At 35.3% G+C, this 25,008-nt stretch overlaps 3 protein-coding genes across 4 annotated transcripts in view; 2 read left to right on the top strand and 1 right to left on the bottom strand.

Annotated features, from left to right (window-relative positions):
* The first annotated feature begins 1,566 nt into the window (after positions 1-1,566).
* Positions 1,567-5,900, top strand: LOC107752274 (transmembrane protein 106B-like). Of its 2 annotated transcripts, none has more exons than XM_016568218.1 (8): positions 1,567-1,690; positions 2,275-2,463; positions 2,664-2,725; positions 4,013-4,174; positions 4,361-4,501; positions 5,118-5,167; positions 5,281-5,334; positions 5,599-5,900. In XM_016568218.1, the coding sequence occupies exons 2-8, from the start codon at positions 2,283-2,285 to the stop codon at positions 5,717-5,719; spliced, it is 771 nt and encodes a 256-aa protein (XP_016423704.1). In that variant the 5' UTR covers positions 1,567-1,690; positions 2,275-2,282; the 3' UTR covers positions 5,720-5,900. The 2 variants fall into 2 exon arrangements, with proteins under 2 accessions (XP_016423704.1, XP_016423695.1); XM_016568209.1 differs by having other exon boundaries at positions 1,568-1,690; positions 2,271-2,463.
* Positions 5,901-8,092: 2,192 nt separating this feature from the next.
* seraf (Schwann cell-specific EGF-like repeat autocrine factor) lies at positions 8,093-10,537 on the top strand. Its single transcript, XM_016568229.1, has 5 exons — positions 8,093-8,339; positions 8,461-8,556; positions 8,710-8,814; positions 10,083-10,178; positions 10,334-10,537. The coding sequence occupies exons 1-5, from the start codon at positions 8,111-8,113 to the stop codon at positions 10,444-10,446; spliced, it is 639 nt and encodes a 212-aa protein (XP_016423715.1). The 5' UTR covers positions 8,093-8,110; the 3' UTR covers positions 10,447-10,537.
* A 579-nt stretch (positions 10,538-11,116) lies between these two features.
* The window catches only part of vwde (von Willebrand factor D and EGF domains), a 20,630-nt gene continuing 6,738 nt past the window's right edge, over positions 11,117-25,008 (bottom strand). Inside the window, exons 9-32 of the mRNA XM_016568239.1 lie at positions 23,892-23,965; positions 23,476-23,752; positions 23,134-23,330; positions 21,000-21,868; positions 19,967-20,103; positions 19,728-19,874; positions 19,530-19,634; positions 18,750-18,864; positions 18,076-18,326; positions 16,825-17,044; positions 16,548-16,685; positions 14,973-15,065; positions 14,730-14,873; positions 14,016-14,372; positions 13,508-13,603; positions 13,301-13,396; positions 13,102-13,197; positions 12,925-13,020; positions 12,278-12,373; positions 12,084-12,179; positions 11,853-11,948; positions 11,521-11,616; positions 11,263-11,360; positions 11,117-11,149 (exon numbers count right to left, since the gene is read on the bottom strand). Of these exons, the coding sequence (XP_016423725.1) occupies positions 11,141-11,149; positions 11,263-11,360; positions 11,521-11,616; positions 11,853-11,948; positions 12,084-12,179; positions 12,278-12,373; positions 12,925-13,020; positions 13,102-13,197; positions 13,301-13,396; positions 13,508-13,603; positions 14,016-14,372; positions 14,730-14,873; positions 14,973-15,065; positions 16,548-16,685; positions 16,825-17,044; positions 18,076-18,326; positions 18,750-18,864; positions 19,530-19,634; positions 19,728-19,874; positions 19,967-20,103; positions 21,000-21,868; positions 23,134-23,330; positions 23,476-23,752; positions 23,892-23,965 (3,999 nt within the window). The 3' untranslated portion in view covers positions 11,117-11,140. The remainder of the gene's footprint in view (positions 11,150-11,262; positions 11,361-11,520; positions 11,617-11,852; positions 11,949-12,083; positions 12,180-12,277; positions 12,374-12,924; positions 13,021-13,101; positions 13,198-13,300; positions 13,397-13,507; positions 13,604-14,015; positions 14,373-14,729; positions 14,874-14,972; positions 15,066-16,547; positions 16,686-16,824; positions 17,045-18,075; positions 18,327-18,749; positions 18,865-19,529; positions 19,635-19,727; positions 19,875-19,966; positions 20,104-20,999; positions 21,869-23,133; positions 23,331-23,475; positions 23,753-23,891; positions 23,966-25,008) is intronic.

The following is a 25,008-nucleotide window of genomic DNA, read 5'->3' as shown; positions in this document are numbered from 1 at the left end:
TTTGTATCGTGAAAAGCGCTGTACAAATAAACTTGAATTGAATTGAATTGAATATGAATGTATATCTGAGGGGAACTGACAGTCTTCAGAAAATTGTAAATGGTATTTTCTTTTTATCTTACCTCCGTATAATGCATAATTTGGGGGAAGTCGTGGCCTAATGGTTAGAGAGTCGGACTCGTAACCCAAAGGCTGTGGGTTCGAGTCTCGGCAGGGGTTGTAGGTGGGGGGAGTGAATGTACAGTGCTCTCTTCCACCTTCAATACCACGACTGAGGTGTCCTTGAGCAAGGCACCGAACCCCCAACTGCTCCCCGGGCGCCGCAGCATAAATGACTGCCCACTGCTCCAGGTGTGTGTTCACGGTGTGTGTGTTCACTGCTGTGTGTGTGCACTTTGGATGGGTTAAATGCAGAGCACTAATTCCTAGTATGGGTCACCATACTTGGCCACATGTCACGTCACTCATGACGTATAGGTCTGGGGGCGGGCCTAGTGCGTTAACTGCGTTAAAATATTTTAATCGCGTTATTTTTCATAACTAATTAATTAAATTAATGCGTTAAACGGACAGCTCTAATTTTATTTCTATCCTTAATTTGATTTTATATTATTATTGTTGTTTATCCTAATGTACCCCCAGATGCCTTTGTAATTCTTTAAATTCAATAAAAATAAATAAATATATATATATAGCGGAACACTGTGGCTAGTTGTGATTATTTCTTTTTGAAAATTAATTTATTTTTGAAAGTCAGTTAGGCACATGTCTTTTATATTTTCAATACAAAAATGTTAAATGTAAAGTACAAATATGAGAAACCATTGTTTTTGCTTAGATTTATATATATATATATATATATATATATATATATATTAGTAAATTATACATTTCCTCTGTTCAGTGTGTGTATACTATGTCACTTTTTTGATGGTTTGTCTGATGACAACTATCATGACACATCAGGAAATCAATTTGAGAAGCGTTAACCACATGCCTACTTGGTGGTTGAACACTCATTTTGATTGCACAAACAACTCATGAGTCATATAATTATATGCTTTTTCTTTGTATTGAAAAAGCATATCTGTGCTGTTTCTTTCTGCCTGTCCAACCAAAATTTTCCTTTCCTGTCTTAGCATATTTGATGAAAGTTGTCAATCATTATGCTTGTACGTAGATTAAGTAAACAGATACACATTTATTTTTCTCTTACAGACACGCCTACCCACATGCAATGGATAAGTGATCTCCTTAGTTGGTTTGGTATATTAATTCTTTTACTTTTAAGATGCAATGTTTAAATTTTAGTTCTAATCATGAGCATATCTAGCATCGCGCATAACAACAGTCGTTTTAGACTAAATAAAGGAAATTACACCCAGAGCAAAACATTGTACTTTAACAGCACACACGGCCTTGAGACTTGATCTGCAACTATAAACAGTGGGGCGGGGCTTAGTTGCAAATCCCGCCTTATCCAATATGATTGGCTTGTAACAGTGTCGCGCGTAGCTATTGTCCAATCACACAACGTCCACAATGTACCGTCATGCCACTTATTAATGCAGGAGGCGGGGCTTCTTAGAATACGGGTTGGGGAACAGAACAATCGTGTTGGAGCAGAGTAACGACACCGTATAGCGACTGTAATTTTATACAAACAGAAGGCAGGACTCTTCAAAAGAAGGTAAAAATACATTGACTCCTATCCTATCCACTGTATTTTCATATCGAACCTTAAATTAAGAGTCATTTCGTATGGTGCTTGACCTGTTTTTAGGCCCATTTGCTCTTACATCACCATCCACGTTCGTAGCGTGCGTGTTAATAATATTCTTTAAATGCATCGATGTAAATGCGTTAATACGAAGTCAAGTAAGTGCATTTTAATTTTGCATTGCTATACAGTATCAATATTGCGTCCTATCAAGAACACGAGATCGTCGGCCGTACACTGTGTTCTCATATCAGTTATCATTTGCATGCGTATCTGTTTACCATCAAACATTAAGCAGGTTTTCCAGATTGAAGGATACTTAAAATATATTGTTTAGTTGTTGAAAGCCAGGATATGTTGATTAGGCCTACATAATGAGACATTGACATAATTTATATTTTTATAAACAGAATGACATTATAAAACAGCCTGCAGTCTCATACTTTGTCATTTGGAAGATATATGCCCAAGTTCACCACAGCATATGTATGATCTTTTATGACTTGCACTGTAATGCACTAAATTTCACCCATGATTTCTTTCTTTGAAGGCAGGCCCAACCATGGGGAAGTCTCTGTTTTCTTTGCCAAAGCAAAAAGAGGACCAGGAGAACCTGACTGAAAACACAGAGTCTCACACTGAGGACAATAAACATGATGTGTCACAGTTTCCATATGTTGAATTCACAGGCAGAGACAGCATCACCTGTCCTACTTGTCAAGGGACGGGGAGGACACCTAGAGGTGAGAACAGATCCATCTATCCATTTACCCACCCATTACGTTATACCACTCAATGTAATATGAACATATAGCTTCAACTAAATGTTTAACATTAATAAATTGTTCTTAAACTTAGTGGTATGAATAAATTGCTTGAATAAATCATTATTTGGACTTAAAAGTTTAATTATGTGTACTTCCTATCTTGGACTTTCTCACAGACCAAGAAAACCAGCTAGTTGCTTTGATTCCATACAGTGACCAGAGGCTGAAGCCAAGACGAATAGCTTGTCAGTGAACTACAGCTCTGTGTAGTGAATGCCGCTCCATCTGAAAGCAGGTGATGGAGATTTACTACTAATCACAGGACCGGCTTTACTGACGAGATGCGCATGACAATCGCATGCGATTAATTGCACAGCCCTAACCATCATTATCGTTTCCTTAGCACAGCACTGAAGGTATAGCACTTTAGTATATTTTGGGAGAAGGGATGACAGCAGCAGAATATTTTACGTAGAGCTGCAAACACTCAAACCACCTTGACTACTCCGTTACAATTTTACTTTTTCCTGTGCGTTTATTTTGTAATGTTAAACAGCGTGCTGCGATTTCCATTTGATCATGCTCGTTTTATTGTTATTTAGCTCTTTGCAGAGCAGGTACTCTTTAGTTTTTTTTGAGTATGGTGTTAACTTATATCAACATGACAGTTTTCAGAAGTTCATGAGTTAATGAGAATTTTGTTTTAATCCATATTTTGGATTTTTCCAACCTATACCACTGCAATTAAAAAAAAAATTATATATATAAATCCACAATTTCTGTTCAAAGGGAAATTTAGATTGAAGGTCTAAAATAATTTAAAAAATAAAATAAATAAAAAAAATGAAGTGGGCCGTTCTGAGGCCAATACAAAGTTGAACATGAATCGGGTGTCTTAATAAAATATATTAAAATAGATATAAATTTACCTCACCAGGAATACCATATTAAGAAAAAAAGGAATGAAAAAGAAGGAAGGTTATTAATTTTGTGTTATAAAAATGGACTTCTGTTAATTGTTCTTAAAGCATTTCTTCTGTCACATTTTAGTCAAATTCGACCATAATTTTTCTTCTTTTTGGTGTTGATGTATATCATTGATAACTAAGATGTTTCTCATTCACTTTAACCCTTTTGCTTGTCTTGTTTAGTTGGAATGGCACTTTACAGCAAAACCTGTTTAAATTGTGTTTTATTTAAATGTTATCTTAGGGAAATTATCTATCAATAAATTACATTTCTTCGATGAATTTTTGTCCATATATATTTTGTTCTCAAAACATTTTGCTGGCATTTAGGCACACTGCCAAGATCACGTTTTATTAAATATATATATTTTTTTCTATCATATTACAGTAGTACGGTGACGCATTGCTGCCACACACATTTTTTTTTTCACTCAATACAGTGACCAGAGGCTGAAGCCAAGACGAACGCAAGTTAATTTCAATATCCGATTCAAATCAGCATTGGATACTAATATACTATATATTTTATGACTGACTGTATATTCTTGCACTATTACAGGACATTGTACGTGTCTTTATCAGTCGTTCTGTGTCTGCTACTTTCTGGTTTGGCTGTGTTCTTCCTGTTCCCTCGGACTATTGACGTCTCTTATGTTGGGGTGAAGTCAGCCTATGTCGCATACAATCGAGACCAGCGGATAATATATATAAATATAACGGTAATATCTATAGCAAACCCTTTTAATCAGTATTTCAGACTTGTTAACCAATGTTTGATTTGTGATTCTATTCTTTGTGTACTTGATCAGATGGGACTTTTGGCAAAGTCAGGGTTTTTTGTTATATTTTGTTGCCATGTTTTTATTAAACTGTATTAAATAAGAGTATTTTTTTGTCTTTCTCAGAATACTCTGAACATCACCAACAATAATTACTACCCAGTACACGTGGCCAACATCACAGCGCAGGTGCAGTTCTACAAGACTGTGATTGGAAAGTCTATCGTCAGTAATGTCACCAGTATCACCCCTCTGGATATGCGTCAGGTCTGTGTTCATTTATTCAAAAAAAATTCATAATTAAGAATAATTTTATTTTTATATTATATTTTATAATTATTTATAAATAATTTTCCATACTATGTATAAATTAAACATTTTTAATATCATTTATACAGTAATTTATATATATTTTAAATGTAATATTTGGCGTTTAAAGCTTTTATGCTTCATTATAAACCCAAAACAAATTTTGTATATATTATCTGCACAATATTAACTTTGTAGTAATTGTATAATTAATAATTGAATATTATTAAAACATTCAAAGTAATTTTTGCATTAAAAGTAATGTTTGCTAAAGTAAATATATATAGTAAAAGTGTATAATACAACTGTACTAATACATATGTTTTTTCATAATTTTAATAAAATGCCTTACTGTTTCAAGCCTAAATTTGTATTCATGGTGAATACAAATTTTTGTACTTTACATTTTTGTATTGAAAATCACACGGCAGTTAACGCCACATTTTAAGATAACTGAAATAAATAAGTGACCTGTATCCTCCCAATAAAGGCTGTATGATTTAGTCACATGACTTCTCCGTATGTGTAATTACTTTGATAACAACTGTTATCAATGTCAGTGTTTTATTTTTAGGTTGATTACACTGTTCCCACCATCATAGCAAATGAGATGAACTACATATTGTGAGTATTTGTCAGTTGGGCCTTACATTATAATAAAACCTTCATAAAGACAGTTTATCTTACTGATAGTGTTTTAGAATGAGTGTGATGATTGCCTGACTCTGTTTTTACAGTGACTACTGTACCATGCCATCAATTAAAGTGCATAACATTGTTGTCATGATGCAGTAAGTATTCTATAATGGAAAATCTGACTCCTTTTAAGAATCATTGTTCAAAATTTTATGTAAATGAACAGACTGAAAAAAAAAATAAACATTTTTTTTTATTTAGAAAAATGTTACTGTATTCATTTTTTGTTTATTGTATTTAGTGTTTTTCAGTTGAAAAGAATGATAGATCTTTATTAGATAAAATAATCATTAACCAAAATGTTATATAATAAATTAATATTATATTTGATTGATACTATGTTCTTCTCTTCTCTCCAGGATGACTGTAACGGTCATGTACTTTGGCCACGCTGAGCAGGTGTCTCAGGAGAAGTACCTGTACGTGGACTGTGGATCAAACACTACATCTTCACACAGACACATGAGTGTGATACAGTGATGTTCCTCTGTATGAACCATAGTTCCTCACGTTCCCATGTGGTGAAACAAAAACCTGTTCTGAGTGTTACAAATGGCAGAAGATGAAGTCTGTACTGTAGGGAGAACACGTCAGGACTGATCCGCACGTTTCAGCCAGAGCGCTGATGTCTTTCTACACCATCATTAGGGCTGTGCAATTAATCGCAGTCGCTTAGCTCGCTCACATAATGTACCATATAGCCTATCTATAATAACGGGAAAACATAACGTTTTTATGACATAATATGTCGTTATTAGGAGAAAAAATATGTCGTTTTAACGAGAAAACAATATGTGTGTGGCAGCAATGCGTCACCGTACAGTAGTGTTTCATGTTGTGGTGAGTCATATTAGTAAGGACTGAATAAATAAAAAGCATTGTCTATTTAATCTGATTACTTTGTGGGTTAGCCTGAAATAGAACATTTTTGTTAATCTTTTTATTAGTAATATAGTCAAGTCTCTTGTGCTTTGTTAAACTAAAACAAAACCCATTAACAAATGTAAATTTTGTAGAGAAAAGTGTGGTTGCTGCAATAATCCACAAGATGGCGCATACAAGATATGGTACTTCAATACAGGAATAGATCGAGTGAGGTAAAACTCAATCAGGAGAGTTGGGGTTGAAATAATGTCTTCTAAAGGTTAGTAATGTAAAAAAAAAAAAAGCTTTTATTTTTTGGAACCACTTAATTGTGGTGGGTGATAAAAAAAGACGTTAAAAAACATTTAACCACTAATATTGGGCATTGCATCCCCCTATGGCGGTCCACCAAAGTCTGAAGCAGTTATGGCTGTGGTCCTTTTCCATTTTAGGTGGGTAAATATTGTATCTTTAAAGTTCAGAAGTATCATTGTAATAAGCTGGAATGTTCAGGCACAAATGGTACCTGTATGCATTTGTGTTCTCAATGTGCTGTGCGTATGTGCAGTGTTTACATTTTCTTCTGAAGGAAAAACGATTCTGCACATCTGTTGATGTCATTAAAGTTCCTACTCACTTCCTCTCATGTTCCAGAACAGCAGCTCCTTCTGGTTCCACTTTAATGGGCCTCTGAAACAAAGAGCATGTGATGTTTCTACATGCCTTAATTTACCATGAATGGACCACCAATTTCAGACAGATAGAGTTACAATATGCACTGTCCCTCAATCTTGCCAACAAAAGCATTTAACAATGATGTCTAAAAACAACAAATAACCAGGGATCCAAAATTTGACCAAAATTCAATTTTAGTTCATACATACACGTAATTGAGAGAGTGAAATACGTTTGCTGTGGTCTGAAAACTTGGAGCTGGAAATTCATTGAGGAGGAGGGAAATTCTCAGGACATCTGCAGAATCCATTTCCTCCATTTCCTGGGATCAGCAAAGTGAATAAAATATATGAGAGGGGAATTCTTTTAAACAATATTAACATAGCCATAGATGCAGCTGAACTTCATAAAATCTGCAGATAGTCACTATTTGCTAGAAATGATGCTATACAGCAATTTTAATGTTCTGTTTTCTTCTTTTCGCTGTTATTGTTCTCTTTTCTACAGTTGCTCCAATATTTTGGCACACTGTGACTTAATTGCTTATTTTATATAAACACTAGAATTTTTTGAAAGAAAGAAATTCATTTTATTCAACAAGGATGCAATAAATTGATCAAAAGTGACAAAGTGTCTTACAAAAGATTTTGATTTCAAATAAATGCTGTTCTTTAGAACTTTCTATTTATCCTGAAAAAAAATTCAGCTTTGCCATCACATGAATAAATTACATTTTAAAATGTATTCAAATAGAAATCAGTCATTTAAAATGTTAATAATATTTCACAATATTGCTGTTTTTACTGTATTATTGATCAAATAAATGCAGCCTTGCTAAGCATAAGATACGTCTTTCAAAGATATAAAAAAAATTACTAAACATTTGAACGGTAATGTAATTAGATAAATATTTTAGATATAACTATTGATATGTGGCATATGAAAACAAATACTGAAAATTGTAATTTTATATTTTAAAAAAACGTATGTTTTGTGAATTATTTCAGTTGAAGAATATGATTACACCATCTTTCTTTGAAATAATGTAATTGGTGTCAGAATACCTTTTGGGACCACTTGTTGATGAAGTTTCTGACATTTCTCACAAAAGGCAGCCATAAACCACAGACAACCACACACACTCGTCTAAACACACACTCTGAGCTTGTCTGTCTCTCAATCCTGTCTCACACATTCCTCAGTTAGTACTTTTCCAGCTGTGGCTCCCTGCAGTACCATGTCTGTCCAGTAGATGATCACAGTGCAGTATGCTGTCCAAACATACATTCACCAGTACTCTCAGTCCTTCTGGATACTTGTAAGAGTGTGGATATGAAAATGGCAGTGCTTTGCTGTACGTCCATGCAGCTCTTGCTGGTGGCACTGGCCGCTCTGGCTGGGATCTGTCTGGGAGGGTCCGACGGGCCCCGTGGAGTGGCTCTTCCTTTTGTCTTTGACCCCAAAGCGATGTGCGACCCACCTTGCAAACATGCCGGGATTTGCATCCGAAACAACAGCTGCTTCTGCTCAAGAGGATATGAGGGAGAAACCTGCCAATATGGTGAGGTTTCAAGATACTTGCTCTGCAGTGGATTTGAGTTGAATGTGTGTGTGTGTGTGTCAAACTTGTGTTTTATATATTCAATTGGCCAAAACTCACATGATTTGCATGTTGATTTCAGCAAACTGTTATCCAAAGTGTAAAAACGGTGGAGAGTGCCTTCGACCTGGAAAATGCAGATGCCCTTCAGGATTTGGAGGAAAATATTGTCACAAAGGTAACTGTAAATTAATTTCCATTTTGTTTTTAATAGTTGTTGACAAGTTGAACACTAAAAAAATTAATAAACGAGGTCACAAATAAGAGATTTAGAAGTCCAGCAGCACAGCTTTTAACTTATGTGGATGTGTTGTCTGTGTGTGTTTATCAGTGGTTTGTGATGGTGGCTGTTGGAACGGTGGTGAGTGTATTGCTGTGAATGGAGAAGCAAAATGCATCTGTCCCTCCAGCTGGACTGGCTCCAGATGCCAAGACGGTATGTTGATCCCATATTGTGTTATTTACATTTCACAAATCCATAATGTCAGCTGTTGCACTGAGACAGGGGAACAATCTCCACAATATGACAGTTGAAGAATAAGTGATATCAAAGCATTTTTATGATATATAACTTTAATAATTGCGACTAATTTTCATAATTAACAGAATTATCATATATTTGGTTCTGACATTATTGGTCAATCAGTGTTTCTGTTAAATAGACTTAAGAGCTCAAAAACTCACCAATATAGCAAAATGTAAAATGCTTTCATCAGCATTAACTTACATTCGTTGAACATTAGGCTACTTTTTGTCCCTCACGTCTTGTCGCGTGCCCCTAATTAAATCTGTGACATGTGAGCGCTAGTCAATGGGATTGCGGATTTTGCGTTAGTACCGCCCATTGCCGAGGCAAGTGTTGTTTTCGTTTATTGAAAAAAGGGGAAATAAAATAAAATATTAATATTTGGTGGAAAATATTAACTTAATAAACTTAAACTACAATTAAAAATGCCGCATTGGCAAGTAACTGATATAAAATAAGTTTAAGCTGAAATACTAAAATTGCTAAAAATAAAACAAAAATAAAAATAAATGAAAGCTTATTAGAAATATTAAATATAAACTAGGGCTGCACGATAAATCGAAATGGAATCGAGATCGCGATTCGACAGAAGCTGCGATTGTCATGCGTATCTTTCAGTGAAGCACGGTTCTGTGATCAGCAGTAAATCTCCATCCAAAGGCCAGAGGCGCTCTCGCGCTGAAACCCCAAATACGCCTCGCAGAAGAAACCCAGGAAATGCCTATCGCTGCAGCTGAATAAACAGTGCTTTACGTGTCAGTGTACTATGGCTATGTGTAGTAAATTCTGCTCCATCTGAAAGCACGTGATGATGATTTCCTGCTGATTACAGAACCGGCTTTACTAACAAAATGCGCATGACAATCGCATTTGATTAATAAACATAAAAAATGCTAAAATTACACTGCAAATAGATATATTTTTCCCCTTGCGTAACCTAATGTAGTCTATGATGCAGTGATATTAAAGAATATTTTTGACTTGAATACAACCAGTTAATTTAAAGAATATTTAAATGACTCGTCTAAGCACTTTTATATATATATATACAATATACTTAAAAAACAATATGAATGTGTTTTAAAGTTATTTTTCATGAATTAATCATTATTTACATGTACACAGATGTTAGTGTGGTATCTGGGTCACATGTTGATCATTTGTCTCTGTTTCCGTAGCGATCTGTCCACAGGGATGCAGGAACGGGGGCAGCTGTGTGGCTCCTGGAATCTGCAGCTGTCCAGAAGGATGGATAGGTGGAGCCTGCCACACAGGTGCGTGACCACACAGATTTATGAACAAGACTGTTCAGATGGTCTAGAATTAAATTTTTGTTGTGCAGTTACTATTAACACTTTATTTAAATGGTGTGTAAATCCATTAGTTTACTCAATTTTAAAAATGAAAGCATTGATCTCTTTGTCTGCAGCTGTGTGTAAAAAGCCGTGTCTGAATGGGGGGAAGTGTATGTCTCCTAACACCTGTCGCTGTCGAGCTCCGTTCTCAGGCCCGCAGTGTGAAGAGAGGAAGAAGCTCTACTGATGTCAGAACAGTCTGACCTCTGACCTCCACAGTCCCTTAAATTGGTGCTAAAGTTACGTGTTTGTTTGTTGAACCCTAACTGAACATGTGAGGAGTGCGATGTGTTTTCTACATTAACATTTATGACTTTATGACTATTAAGCAGTGTGTTTAGGATAACTGTCGAATTTTCTTGAAAATTGAAATAAAGTTCAAATTAAAATTCTGTGTGCGCGTAAACTTGATTTTTAAAAAGCAGAAACGTGATTGTGACCCATTTTTGTTTTTGACCACTTCTTTTTTTATTGGGAAATGACATTACGATCCATTTTTATGACTTCAAATGTACTGAATTTTTTATTTTAATTCTTCAAAAGCAATTTATAATATAACAGGAACATAATAATATTATAAAATATGCACACTGTAGTACATCACACACACAAAAAATGAATCAAATAAAAAATGAAAATAATCATTGCCAGAGCTGTGGAAGAGATTTAGACAAATACCCACATTCACATACTTATAACACTCTTGAAATACCGTAGTAATCTAATACAAGGTCTAATACAAGTCTGTTATTTTCTAATAGAAGTCCAATAAAAGTATCCTTCACTTTTAGGGCACTAATGCTTACATAGATACACACACACTCGCACACACCATTCATTTTTTACAGGGTGATAGAGTTGTCTTCAATTTCAGATCTTCCTCACCTAGTCTGTAAATACAAAGTTTACAATCAGTTCATCTTTATGACCATAAATGTATGTACAAAGATCATTTTAAAGAGGAAATTAATAATGTCAATGTTTTTTTGGGAGAAATGCTTACTTTAGTACCACAGGAAGGTCCAGTGTAACCCTGACGGCAGTGACAGAAATTTGGAAACACACATCTCCCTCCATTGAGGCATGTTTGTTTACAGACTGCTGTTAGGAAAATAAAATAAACATTGATATTAAATTAACTAATATTCTAATATTCTTCAAGCCAAAGATCAAACTATACCTTAACAGTAAAAATATGATCGATGTGACCTCAATACACTGACAAGACGTGAGAAATCATTAGGAATTGATCAGGACTTACGAGTTTGGCACTGCAGACCCTCCCATCCAGCTGGACAGTGACATGTGTTCAGCCCCACACACTCTCCACCATTCTTACATTTCTGTAAACATGCCGCTGAATACACACATACAGAAAACACTGCAGGTTATGTTGCAAAGACAGGGCTTTAATAAACGATAAAATGTGTACATATAGAACATATACTACAGTTGAAATGTTTAAGGTCAACTTTTGAACACTGGTAGTAGTAGATTAAAAAACATTATTTCAATATTACTATTTTTACTGTATTTGATCAAATAAATGCAGCCTTGGTGAGCATAAAAGGCTTCTTTTAATTTTGCTCTTACGGATGTTGCAGATCTCTCCTCTCCACCCAGATGGACAGGAACAGGTGTTTGGACTGACACACTTTCCGTTGTTCATGCACATGGGGTCACACACACCTGAAAGCATAGCATAAACATGTCCAAACAGATTATATGATAGAACGCATGCTGGATGTAGAAACAAATCACGACAACAGAAAAGAAACAAATTCGATTCTTTAGAAAATGACTTCAGTGACAAGTGACGCTCACTTTTCTGGCATCTCTTCCCAGTGTATCCTTCAGGACAGGAGCACACGTTGTTTCTCATGCACTGGCCTCTGTTTTTACATGGTGGACTACACAGAGCTACGAAAAAAATGACACACAAATAAATAATAATCACATAATTAAGGCCATTCATTAATTGTACAGCATTATTTACATGAAATACAAATAGGTTGTACCTATCTGACACTGTGAACCATAGAAGCCACTAGGACAAGCACAGATGTTTGGTTTGATACAAGTCCCTCCGTTTAAGCACAAAGGCTTACAGTCGGCTGAGAATGAAAACAACCAAGGAATTGATTCTAATCACATTTAGTAAATGGATAGTCTACACAAAAGTGAAAATTCGGTCTTCATTTACTTCATTCATTTTAAATCATGTTTATTAAAGTCATAGTCTACACAAACATGAAAATTCTGTCTTAATTTACTCACCCTTATGATGTTCCAAACCTGTATGACTTGCTTTTTCTTCGGTGGAACATAAAAGAAGATATTTTGAAGAATGTTGGTAACCATATAGTTTCAGTTCCCATTGACTTCCATTGCATTCTTTGTCCATACGGCGGAAGTCAATGGAAACTGAAACTGTTTGGTTACCAACATTCTTCTAAATATTTTCCCTTATGCTACACCGAAGAAAGAAAGTCATACAGGTTTGGAACATCATAAGGGTGAGTAAATGAAGACAGAATTTTCATGTTTGTGTAGACTATGACTTTAATAAACATGATTTAAAATGAAGACAAGTTAATTTTTGGGGGGTCTTTTTTTTTTTTTTTTACAGACATTTCTGATCAAATTTAAGAATGAATTAGCGCACCTGAGTTACACGTTGGTCCATACCAGCCTTGCTTACACTTACAGACATCAGGTGACACACACTCGCCACCATTTTCACAATGTCTGTTACACACCACTAAGAAAACACAAAGGCAATGGCACACAATCATTATGAACAAAATTCTTTGTATTTAGGAATCTGGAAGTGTCTGCTCACTAGTTTCACATCTTGGTCCCACGTAGCCGTAAGGGCAAGTGCAGTAATTTCTGGACAAACAGCGGCCACTGTGTTGACAAGGCGGATCACAGCTGGCTGAGAGACAAGATGTGTACATTTATATAATATCCTCTGAAACCCTCAAAACATGCATATTTTGTAAAGCTGTAAAGAAAATCATTATGCAGAGAGAGTTTACCTTCCTCACAGGTGGGGCCGTTGTACCCTGCAGGACATTCACACACATTGGGCTTCATACACTTTCCTTTGTTCTTGCAGTCCGGTCGGCACACAGCTGATGGAAGAAGACATAACTGGTGTGACTTTGAAATGATTCATAATAACAAAGTCATAATTAAAATGAGTAATCAAATCTTTAAATGTCTGCCAAGCTAAATGAACTGACCGATGTGGCAGTTGTATCCAGTGTAACCCTCTTTACAGGTACAAGTGTTGGGCTGTGAGCACTCCATATTCTGACCACAAGGGTAACGGCACACAGCTACACACACACAGGCAATTTAAATCATGTTAAAAAAAAATCTTTTTCATTTTATAAATTAATTATAATAATAATATTTTAAGGTCAAGCTCACAAAAATACTTGTGCTAAAGTCAACCGAAAATATATTTAGCAAAAAAAGAATCCTTAATTGAAATTTTGCATTTTGACATTACTTTCATGCAAAGTTGAGAATGTTTTCCATATCATTCATAAAATATTAATAAAATAATAAAGCATTAAATACATAAAAAATATAAAAAGACATTGTATGCATCATGGTAGGTTGGATTTAAAGTACTGAATTTAATTGTGTTTATTTTTATTGCCTTTTTATTTATTTATTTTTTTTTTTCATGAGCATCAACTATAATAATGAACAATGTTTTTTATGCATCATAAGACGGCTCACGTTTGCAGGTAATTCCATTTCCTTTATAGCCGTGTGGACAGTTTCCACATCTGAAGGAGCCAGACGAAGCCGCTTCACAGGGTACTCCAGAGAAACACGGGGAGTCCGCACAGGTTCTGTTATCCTCAGCGTGTTCAGGGTTCAATTCTTCTTCATTCAGCTGCTCTCTACTTGAACTTGCTTTTGCATTCGTGTCGATCTGGTCTAGGGTGTGTGTGGTGGTCTTCCTATCAACAGATGAGGTCCACTTGTTCCTAGGAGGAGATCGTTCAGCTCCAATAGGACGTTCAGCTGAGGGTGTGGCCAAAGAGGAAGTGACATCAGAGAGCCTGTCACCCTTTCTGAATGGTGTCTGCCCTGTGGGACACTAAGGGTTAGAAGGTCGAGCCTGAAGACTATGTATCCTGGTTTCTCTCTGTAAGAATGTTACTCATAATGATAACGTTCGTATAAAGAGAAGCAACTGACTGTTTGCGGTCCTTGACAAGCATGTTTGTCCATTGCCGCTGAGCCCAGGAGGACACGGACCACATATGTAACCAGCAGATGTGTATGTGCTCTCAAAGCACTGGACTCCAGGATAACATGGCCGACTGGCACATGGGCTCTGCCCTTCAGAGGGTACAGTATGTACATATTTACAATCATCACATACTATGCACTATGCATTTTAGAGGTATAATGATAACGTTCGTATAAAGAGAAGCAACTGACTGTTTGCGGTCCTTGACAAGCATGTTTGTCCATTGCCGCTGAGCCCAGGAGGACACGGACCACATATGTAACCAGCAGATGTGTATGTGCTCTCAAAGCACTGGACTCCAGGATAACATGGCCGACTGGCACATGGGCTCTGCCCTTCAGAGGGTACAGTATGTACATACTTACAATCATCACATACTATGCACTATGCATTTTAGAGGTAAAAAAAAACATGTAATTCGTTATTATTCCCACCTGGAAGAAGCTTGGGTTTGAAGGAGCTGAGGTTAACCTCACTTTCTGAAGTAATTCCATGACTGTCTTCATCAATTTCAACCACTGTCTTTTCTATATATATATTAAAAAAAAGAGTAAAAAGAGATAAAATGTCAGTAATTCTAAGTCATATTGATATGAAAAATCATAACTATGACATAAAAGGTAAATTTTTGAGGTCACTTTGACTGTCATAATTATGACTTTTGATCTAATAATTTCTACTTTTTGGACAAAGCTGTCTTGTCATAATTAACTAATGTCATAATTATTACTGTATTTGTCGTTGTTTAAACTTAATATCATGAGTTTAATATCTATTTCGAATTTTTATGTCACAACTGTTTTTGTCAATTTCAACTATTGTCACAATTTCAACTACCGGTATTTGTCACTATCTTGACTTTTTATGTCTTAATTGTTTTAATGTCAACTTTGACTTGCTGTGTTATCTCATAATTGTGACTCTGTATGATTAATAATTTTGACTTTTTAGCTCATAATTATGACTTAGTATCTCATAATTGCATCTTTTTGTGTCATAATTATGGTTTACCTAAGCATGAATTTTTTTTCTTATCTTGCCGAAATGAACTTCCACAGTATCAATCCTTCTGAATATTACTAGACAGTCCCAAGATTACTATACAAGTCACAACATTATTTATTGTACACAATATTAAAACAGGTGTAAATTACTAGTCTTGGGGTAATATAAGGTTATCATTACTTTCCAGCATTTACAAAATGGGGGTCACTTGAGAAAAACTCAAGAATAGATTCTACTCTATTCTATATATATACAGTGGGTACGGAAAGTATTCAGACCCCCTTAAATTTTTCACTCTTTGTTATATTGCAGCCATTTGCTAAAATCATTTAAGTTATAAAAATGGCTGTCCACCAACGTTTACCGTCCAACCTGACAGAACTGGAGAGGATCTGCACGGAGGAATGGCAGAGGATCCCCAAAGCCAGGTGTGAAGAACTTGTTGCATCTTTCCCAAAAAGACTCATGGCTGTATTAGATCAAATGGGTGCTTCTACTAAATACTGAGCATTTTTCAGTTTTTCTTTTTTAATAAATTTGCAAAAATGTCAACAATTCTGTGTTTTTCTGTCAATATGGGGTGCTGTGTGTACATTAATGAGGAAAAAAAATTAACTTAAATGATTTTAGCAAATGGCTGCAATATAACAAAGAGTGAAAAATTTAAGGGGGTCTGAATACTTTCCGTACCCACTGTATATATATATATAGCACACCTGTACATATAAATTGGTCTATTTGTTTATGTATATGTATACATATGTGTATTTTATTCATCTAAGTTTACTTTTATTTTTATTATCTGTGTGTTATTGTTGTTGTCTCTATGTACTGGGGCTTCTTCTGTCACCAAAAAACAAAACAAAAACACATTCCTTGTGTGTACGAACATACTTGGCAATAAAGCTCTTTCTGATTCTGATTCTGAATCTTCTCTGCCTCTTAAGGAACTTTTTCAATGGACTATTTGACCATAAAGGTAAAAGTATAAGATATAAACGTACGGCTGCAGGTCTTTCCATCTCCAGTGAGGTGGTCAGGACAGAGTCCACATAAGAATGAGCCCATCGTGTTTCTGCAAGAAACACCTGGGTAACATGGAGCTGATAAGCATTCATCAATGTCCTCATCGCAGATTACACCTGTAAAACACGCCAGCAGGAGACTCTCAGATGTGTACAAGTAACAACTACACCGATATTATAATAGATCCACTTTTAAATGAGTAAATTGTTTTTACAATATTTTTTTAGGTGATCATATGGCTATAAGTGAATTGACCTGTAAGGCCCTCTGGACAGTGGCAGGTAAAGGAGTTCAGTCCATCCACACATGTTCCAGAGAAGCATGGGTTTGACCTGCAGTCATCCACATCAACTTCACACCTGTCCCCCTCCAGACCAGCAGGGCAAACACACAGGTATTCACCAGTCCCCGGGGGGAAGTTAATGTTGGTCACACAGGAAGCTCCATTCTCACAGTCACATGGGTGAACTGACACCTGGGAAACATAATATGAAACCATATACATACTGTACCAAATATATATACATATACTATCATTCAAAAGTTTGGGGTTGATAAAATTTTTTTATGTTTTTGAATTTGTTTTTAAAGTCTATACTCACAGAGGCTGTATTTATTTATTTATGAATTGTAGTTATGAAAAAAAAAGTACAAACAGTAATATTATGAAATTATTATTACAATCGAAAATAACTTTTGTAAATTAAAAAAAAATTGTGCAGCTTAATATTTTTGTGAAATATTAGAAAATAGAAAGTTCAAAAGAACACCATTTATTTGCAACAGAAAACATTTAAATGTCTTTACTGCCAATTTTGATCGATTTAATGCATCCTTTCTTTAAAAAAAATTTGATATATGCCAAGTGGCTTACATATGTAGCTATTAAATATATAATTATTCCAATTATTTATTGGCAATATACATATGTGACCCTGGACCACAAAACCAGTCATAAGGGTCAATTTTTTTGAAATTGAGATTTATACATCATATGAATATTTGGCTGAGATACAACTATTTGAAAATCTGGAATCTGAGGGTGCAAAAAAATCAAAATACTGAGAAAATCGCGTTTAAAGTTGTCCAAATGAAGTTCTTAGCAATGCATATTACTAATCAAAAATTAAGTTTTGATATGTTTACGGTAGGAAATTTACAAAATATCTTCATAGAGCATGATCTTTACTTAATATCCTAATGATTTTTGGCATAAAAGACAAATCGATCATTTTGACCCATACAATGTTTTTTTTGGCTATTGCTACAAATATACCCAAGCGACTTGAGACTGGTTTTGTGGCCCAGGGTCACATATTATGAAACCGTTATACTGATCTAAGGATTCAGAAAGGTTTTTGGAAGCCATTTGGCACCCCCTCGTGGACAACAACGGAGACACAAAACTGTATTTCCAGCAATCTATAGTATTCAGAATGAACTTTAGGCCTTCAGTTGCATATTTGTGTAGAAGTAACATTTCACCAGATGGCCTCTAGATCTCACCTTCACCGCTGCACGTGTCTCTGCATTACAGTCATCAGTTACAGCCAGTTCAAAGGTCACCGGTTTGGTGGACAGAGATTTCCAGATGAGCAGGCCAGCTGGAGAGAGAACAACATTTCTGGGTCCTGACTTGAGTGTGAAGAGAACCGCAGAGCCCTCCGGATCAGTGGCTGAGAACTGATAGACGAAATCCTCTCCATAGAATGTCTTCAGACTGGACTGATCAGTGTGAAACACAGGTGGCTCATTTTCTACGATCAAACACAGATCATCAGAACAAGGACTATGGTATGACTTTAACCAGAGAACATCAGTCAACTTTATTTACATTGGAGAATACATATATATTATAAACTAACTATATTTTCATCATTTATTGAGCTTTTAAGTTTATGATGTATAACTGTTGCAGAAGAGTGAAAATAACATATTAAAGTGTAAAACTGTTTGAACAGCTTAAAAAAATCAAACAGGACCAATTACTATGCAAGCATATACGTCTATGGAAAAATATGACATAAGACCCAACAAGGAAGCCTTTTTTAATAGTAGAATATGAAAGTTCTCCAGCTTTAGGAAAAACAACCCCTGAAAATACATCATTGCTCTAAAACTACAATATAGATTTTATGACCAGTGCTCAAAACACTAATTTGAAATAAGACTGAACATACTCTCAGCAACGGACCAGCTGTACGTGGAAAGACGCGGTCTGCATGTCAAACACGGGCTGCTCGGGCTGTGATCCCCCTCTCCATAACACAGGTCATCAATATTACATGTTCTGTTCTGAGGAGATATTTAGGAAAAACTATTAAACTCGAAAACTATACAGACAAAACAATGTGCTACAAATATCATTATCATTAGATTTTTTTTGTGGTTGCTTAAACCAATTGCATGCTCATCTTAAAATTTCTTCCTGGATTTAACCAAAGCGTGTGAGAGAGCCCCAGGTTTAGAAAAGTGAACAATGCTAGCTTTGTTTGGCTGATCTTGACCTGAAATTATTTTGCTGTACATAATTGCAAGGCTGAATGCTAAATTGCTTCCTGTATTTAAGAGACTGTGTACACATAAATGATGAACAGTGCATGTGAACACTTAAAAAATGTGCACTGAATTTGTCACTGTATCATTAAAATGTGAAGAAACACCATTTAACCAAATTACAAACATCATGGTGAAGACTTTTTTTTTCCTGCTGAGAAATGTAGTTTAATGGTTTCAGAAATGTAGCTACAAACACAGCAGATACAGTCTTTCTACAGTGTCTTATCAACACGCTGGTCTTGTTCTGGACATCTAAATCTCTAATATGGACTTTATGAATGAGATATTTTTTAATTTTGTGGTGATTTGTGATTAATGGGACTGGGACCTGACAATATAATCAGAAGAGAGTGCTGCATCCAAAACCAAAACAGAAGTGAATGAGAATGGATAGCACAGACCTTTAGTGAGCAGATAACCGAGGTGCTGAACGTACAAATCTGACATGTGCCATCAAAAAGAGTCAGAATCTTTGCATTGCTGAAGCTGTGTCCATCATTAGACACCTAGAAAACGAATAAACAGGTCATTTTCAACCAGTTTGTAAGTTATACTGAATACACTTTAGTTTTACATAATAGTTTATAGAGTTTAATCACTTTGATTTGCCAGCGTAAGACTGGTTGGTGAGCAGTGGCGGGGGATTGTGGGTCATCCACAGGGAGTTGGCACTCTAATGAGGAAGAACTCTGGAAGGAGGCGGGCACCAATCGAGCATCATCCAAAGACCATTCACCGTCTACTATCTATGTAGACAGAACAATATATATTTAAGCTAATAATATTTATATTTATGCCAAATGCGATGCTTGAGTTTAATGCTTGTGCAGTTTGTTACCTTTTCCTTCACCACTTCGCATTTGAGCTTGTAGGACTTTTTAAAGCCTTGACCAAGAACCCTAACAGAGGAACAGACGCCATAACGGACATCACACAGTCCTCCATTCTCCAATTCTGTGATCTCTGGAGTCTCATCTGCATCAGGAAAACAGATTAACTGAAAAACAGGCTAAAACAAATGAAATGCAGGTCAAAATAATCGGCATCAACTTACATTTCCCCATACTCATATGCAAAACTAATTTGTAAAATCCAATTCAAGGCCATGCAGAACTAACAATTTTTATTATATTTATTTCATTTTCATTCTCCTCTTGAGATCAGTTTTACTTGTTAGATTGAGGAACTGATGCACAACATATCCATTAACTTTAAAAAAAAATTTAAAAATCATAATTTCATGAATAATGCATACAGAGAATTGTATTTTTCAGGTGCTGTAACTGGTCTCAACTTGTCAATCTTGTTGACTTTACTAGTTCACTTTAAATATCTTGTGGTGCAGGGTTTTTATAGTTAACTAAAACTGCACCTAAAACTATTAAAAATAATTTTCGTTTTTTGAAATAAAGGTAAATTAAAATAAAACTTAAAAAAAAAACTTAAATATCTAAACAAAGTTAGAAATTCTGTCTGGGCAACTAACCAAAATAAACTAAGTTATAGTTGAAGTACTAAAGTACTAAATTAATCACTAAAGAATTACTAAAATTGAACTTAAGTTAAAGCTAAATGAAACATTAAAAAATAACGAAAAAAAGACAAGCACATAACAAACTTACTAAATAAAAAGTAAAACCAATTCAAAATAATAATAAATTATAATCAATTATAAAGTACTATAACTATTATATATATATTTTTTACAATTTTATAAGTACAAATATTCCATGCCACCTCTCAATTAATATGAGCTCATATGCATATGCAAGCTGCATGCACATAATTATATATGAAAAATGTTGTTTAAATAAATTTTATATGGAGTATAACTTCAATTATATCAACTACGCATATACAGACAGACTCACCAGACACCTGGCTACAATCATAAGAGCCAAATCCAGGGAAGCACGAGCAGCCCCACTCTGTGCACTGTCCGTTCCCGCTACACAAGCTCGGGCACCTAAGGGAGGCCAGAATGTCCTGGTTTTCCTTCCTCCTGCCAACATCCTCTACCACCCTCCTCTCACACTCATTCTCCAGGAGGGGCATGGTGGCTCCTATCCAGGTCTGATCATCCTTCAGTTGTTGGTCTACTACACACATTTCCAATGCCTGCTCCAAAATCTCACCCAGGAGATGCCCACAACCCAACCCCACCGTGGAGTTCCTCAGGGTTCCCTCGCAGAGCCGCCGAGCCTTGGATTCTGTCAGGCCTGACTCAGTAGGCCAGGATGGTACCAGTGGTTCAGGTGAATTCGATGAAGAATGGTCCTCTGGGAAATTATACGTGGACTCCTCAAGGTCTGGTTGTTTTGGAGATGATCTGGAGCTTCGGCTTGGGACACGTCTCTGAGTTTGGGATCTCTGTGGGTTTATAACACGTCTTTGACTCTGGGATCTTTGGGGATTCATAACACGTCTCTGAATTTGGGATCTCTGAGTGTTTGTTCTGCTTCGCTGTGCTGGACGGTAGTGCGTCGGTCTGCGGGGAGGGATAGACGTCTCGCTATGAAGTTGCGCAGACTTCATGTATTCAGCTGTTACGTCCAGTGTAGGGATGATGGAGGGAGATTGGATGCGGGTAGAGGAAGAACACTTAGAGGAAACGGTGGACTGAGGCGATGCTCCGCTGGATGATTGGTGTTTCTCTTGTTGACATTGGCAGTACTCAGGAAGACTGGAGTTGCTTTCATAGATGGGGATCTTGTCAAACAAGCTGCTACTGGGTGTCAACCTGGTGTTTAGGAAGCATAATAATCCATATTGAAGAGGGATGCACAATAAATCAACACCATATTGGTTAATGGATTTTTAAATTTTTTTATTTATTAATAGATATTGGATATACACTACGGTAAAATGTATGGGGCCAGTAAGATTTTTTAAAATAAATTAATACCTATTATTCGCTGTTACGTCCAGTGTAGGGATGATGGAGGGAGATTGGATGCGGGTAGAGGAAGAACACTTAGAGGAAACGGTGGACTGAGGCGATGCTCCGCTGGATGATTGGTGTTTCTCTTGTTGACATTGGCAGTACTCAGGAAGACTGGAGTTGCTTTCATAGATGGGGATCTTGTCAAACAAGCTGCTACTGGGTGTCAACCTGGTGTTTAGGAAGCATAATAATCCATATTGAAGAGGGATGCACAATAAATCAACACCATATTGGTTAATGGATTTTTACAATTTTTTATTTATTAATAGATATTGGATATACACTACGGTAAAATGTATGGGGCCAGTAAGATTTTTTTAAATAAATTAATACCTATTATTCAGCAAGGATGCATCAAATTGATCAAAAGCGAAAGTTAAGACATTCATAATGTTACAAAGGATAGAAATAAAAAATACTAAGAAAAAAAAGCAGAGCAAATGTTTTTAAGATTGAAATTAATAATAAGAAATGTTCCTTGAGTACCAAATTAGCATATTAGAATGATTTCTGAAGGATCATGTGACAATAAAGCTGAATATTCAGCTTTGTCATCATATGAATAAATTACATTTTAAAATATATTAAAATAGAAAACAGTTATCTTGAAAGTTAATAATTTTTCACAATATTACAATTGTTGCTGTAAGTCTAATCAAATAAATGCAGCCTTGCTGAGCATAAAAGACTTTAAAATAAATAAATAAATAAAAACACTAACAATTTAATAGCACTGTTAAATAAAAATATATTAATAATTATAATATTATTAGGGCTAAATTTACTTGCAGCTTTTAAAATTATAGATTTTTTTAAAATATTGGCTTTATTTAAAAAAATATATTACACCAAATAATTTAGATTTTCGGCTTATCAGCTGTTTATTGGTTGTCGGCCAATTATCATTATCAACCATAATTTTGATATTGGTGCATCCCTAAAAAGAATCTAAGGCAAGCATCACTAAAACTTTAGCTCATACTTACAGTTATGAATTTAAATTAACCCCAAGTAGTAAATATTAAACATCTATTGAACTAATTAAGCATGGCAAGTCTCACCTCCATGCGTTGATAAAAGAAGTGCTGTCCTCCACAGACTGTCCTCCCTCTTTGTGGTAGTCATTCATTGGCTTTCCATCAAAAGTTCCACACAGGCCTTCAGTGTGGCCTTGATCAGAGCCTGGGGCCCTTACAGTCAGACTCATTCCCCAGTCAGCCACATCCACACGCACAAATGCCCCCGACAAGAATGTAATCTGAACACACAAAAAAAAGTTTACATTCATTATTTATACTTACTAATGCAACTCTAATATCTTGAACATGTTCTAGTTATCATGTTTTCTCAGACTTTACAAGATAATCACAAATGCATACTAATATACACCCAATATCACTCACAGTGACTTTGCGGCCTTGGTAGGACTCATTGACACGGATTCCACTCTTTAGCAGGTCTCTGTTCTTCACAGAGAGCCGTGGCTTTGTCTCTCCCACCAGTCCGTTACACATGTCATAAGTGACAACATAACCACCATCCCTGGCCGCAAAGCCACAGACACACGAGGTGGGATGGGCGGTCATGCCGGCACATTCCCACTGTCTCACATGCACCTCAAACGGCCGAGCAGTGCTCCTGTACAGCACAAAGGTGCCTATCTGGTAATTATCATACCTCCTGTGAACAAACAAACAATATTATACGTAATTCTCACTGCATTTGCATTGAAAAGTGTTCACTGGTAATTCCACAGCAAAACATGGGCTTAATATATCAACTTTTATTATTTGACTACTTTTGATTGTAGAGCTATTACCTGCCATCAAATGTGATGATGTGGGGGTCCGTAAAAGTGTAACAGTGAGCAGATGGAACGTCCTTTACTAGAATCTGAGAGGAAGAACAGAAGAACATCTTCTATATATATATATATATATATATATACACCGCGTGCGTGATTATTAGGCACATTGATATTCTGATGAATTTTGAATATTTCTCATGGGGATTTAATAATTTTTTACTTTTCAGTCTGAGTTAAACTATAATATTTTAGTTAAAGATTTTACAATTTTGTTGTCTTTTTGTCATTATTGATAGTTTTCTATTAATACGTCTATCATTTTGATTTATTTGTTTAGTTTATTTAGTTTTAATACTTCAAGTTAAACTAAACAAAAAATGAGAAATATCTTGAAAATATTTTTTATATTTTATTTCAGTTAACATTTATTGCAAGTAACACATTTTTTTTTTTTAAGATTTTAGTTTTAGGTAACCATAATAACCCTGGCTTACAAGTATATACAGTATTTTTTCCATACAGTGAAAGCAAACCGTGATTAGAGATGTTCAAGCTCCAAAAACAACAATGAAAAAACTCCATAAATATGGATTTCTTCTGGTTTTTGTGTTCCACAGAAGAAAGTCATGACCCATAAGGTGAAATTAAATAAATAAATACATACATACATATTTTTAAAAAATATACACACAAAAATGGCCCAAAAAATATGTTTGCTAAAATGTTTCAAAATATATATGTGTAAATATATTTTTTGCCAATATATTTTGGGCTAGTTTTGTATATTTTTTAAATATATAAAAAATATAAATATAATATATAATAAATATAAATATATATAATATTTGTATATATTTGTATACACACACACACACATATATATACAGAGTTGGGGGTAACGCATTACAAGTAACGCGAGTTACGTAGTCAGATTACTTTTTTTAAGTAACTAGTAAAGTAACGCATTACTTTTTAATTTACAAGAGAATATCTGAGTTACTTTTTCAAATAAGTAACGCAAGTTACTTTTTTTCCAATTTATTGATTGACAGCTCTCCTGTCCCCATGTTGAGAGAAATCAGAAGATGTTACTGTAGTTCTAAAATAAATATGAATATGCATTAATTCA

This window comes from Sinocyclocheilus rhinocerous, unplaced genomic scaffold, assembly GCF_001515625.1.
Source record: "Sinocyclocheilus rhinocerous isolate Xijiao unplaced genomic scaffold, SAMN03320098_v1.1 scaffold1965, whole genome shotgun sequence".
Lineage (NCBI taxonomy): Eukaryota > Metazoa > Chordata > Actinopteri > Cypriniformes > Cyprinidae > Sinocyclocheilus > Sinocyclocheilus rhinocerous.
This window is presented reverse-complemented; position numbering and strand designations above follow the sequence as displayed.

Bases quoted from the DNA above. Each gene is read 5' to 3' on its own strand.
- seraf (XM_016568229.1), top strand. From the start codon at position 8,111: ATGAAAATGGCAGTGCTTTGCTGTACGTCCATGCAGCTCTTGCTGGTG. The intron at 8,340-8,460 runs GTGAGGTTTCAA...TGTTGATTTCAG, and splicing joins GGGAGAAACCTGCCAATATG to CAAACTGTTATCCAAAGTGT. The intron at 10,179-10,333 runs GTGCGTGACCAC...CTTTGTCTGCAG, and splicing joins AGGTGGAGCCTGCCACACAG to CTGTGTGTAAAAAGCCGTGT.
- LOC107752274 (XM_016568218.1), top strand. From the start codon at position 2,283: ATGGGGAAGTCTCTGTTTTCTTTGCCAAAGCAAAAAGAGGACCAGGAG. The intron at 4,502-5,117 runs GTCTGTGTTCAT...TTTTATTTTTAG, and splicing joins CCCCTCTGGATATGCGTCAG to GTTGATTACACTGTTCCCAC. The intron at 5,335-5,598 runs GTAAGTATTCTA...TCTTCTCTCCAG, and splicing joins AACATTGTTGTCATGATGCA to GATGACTGTAACGGTCATGT.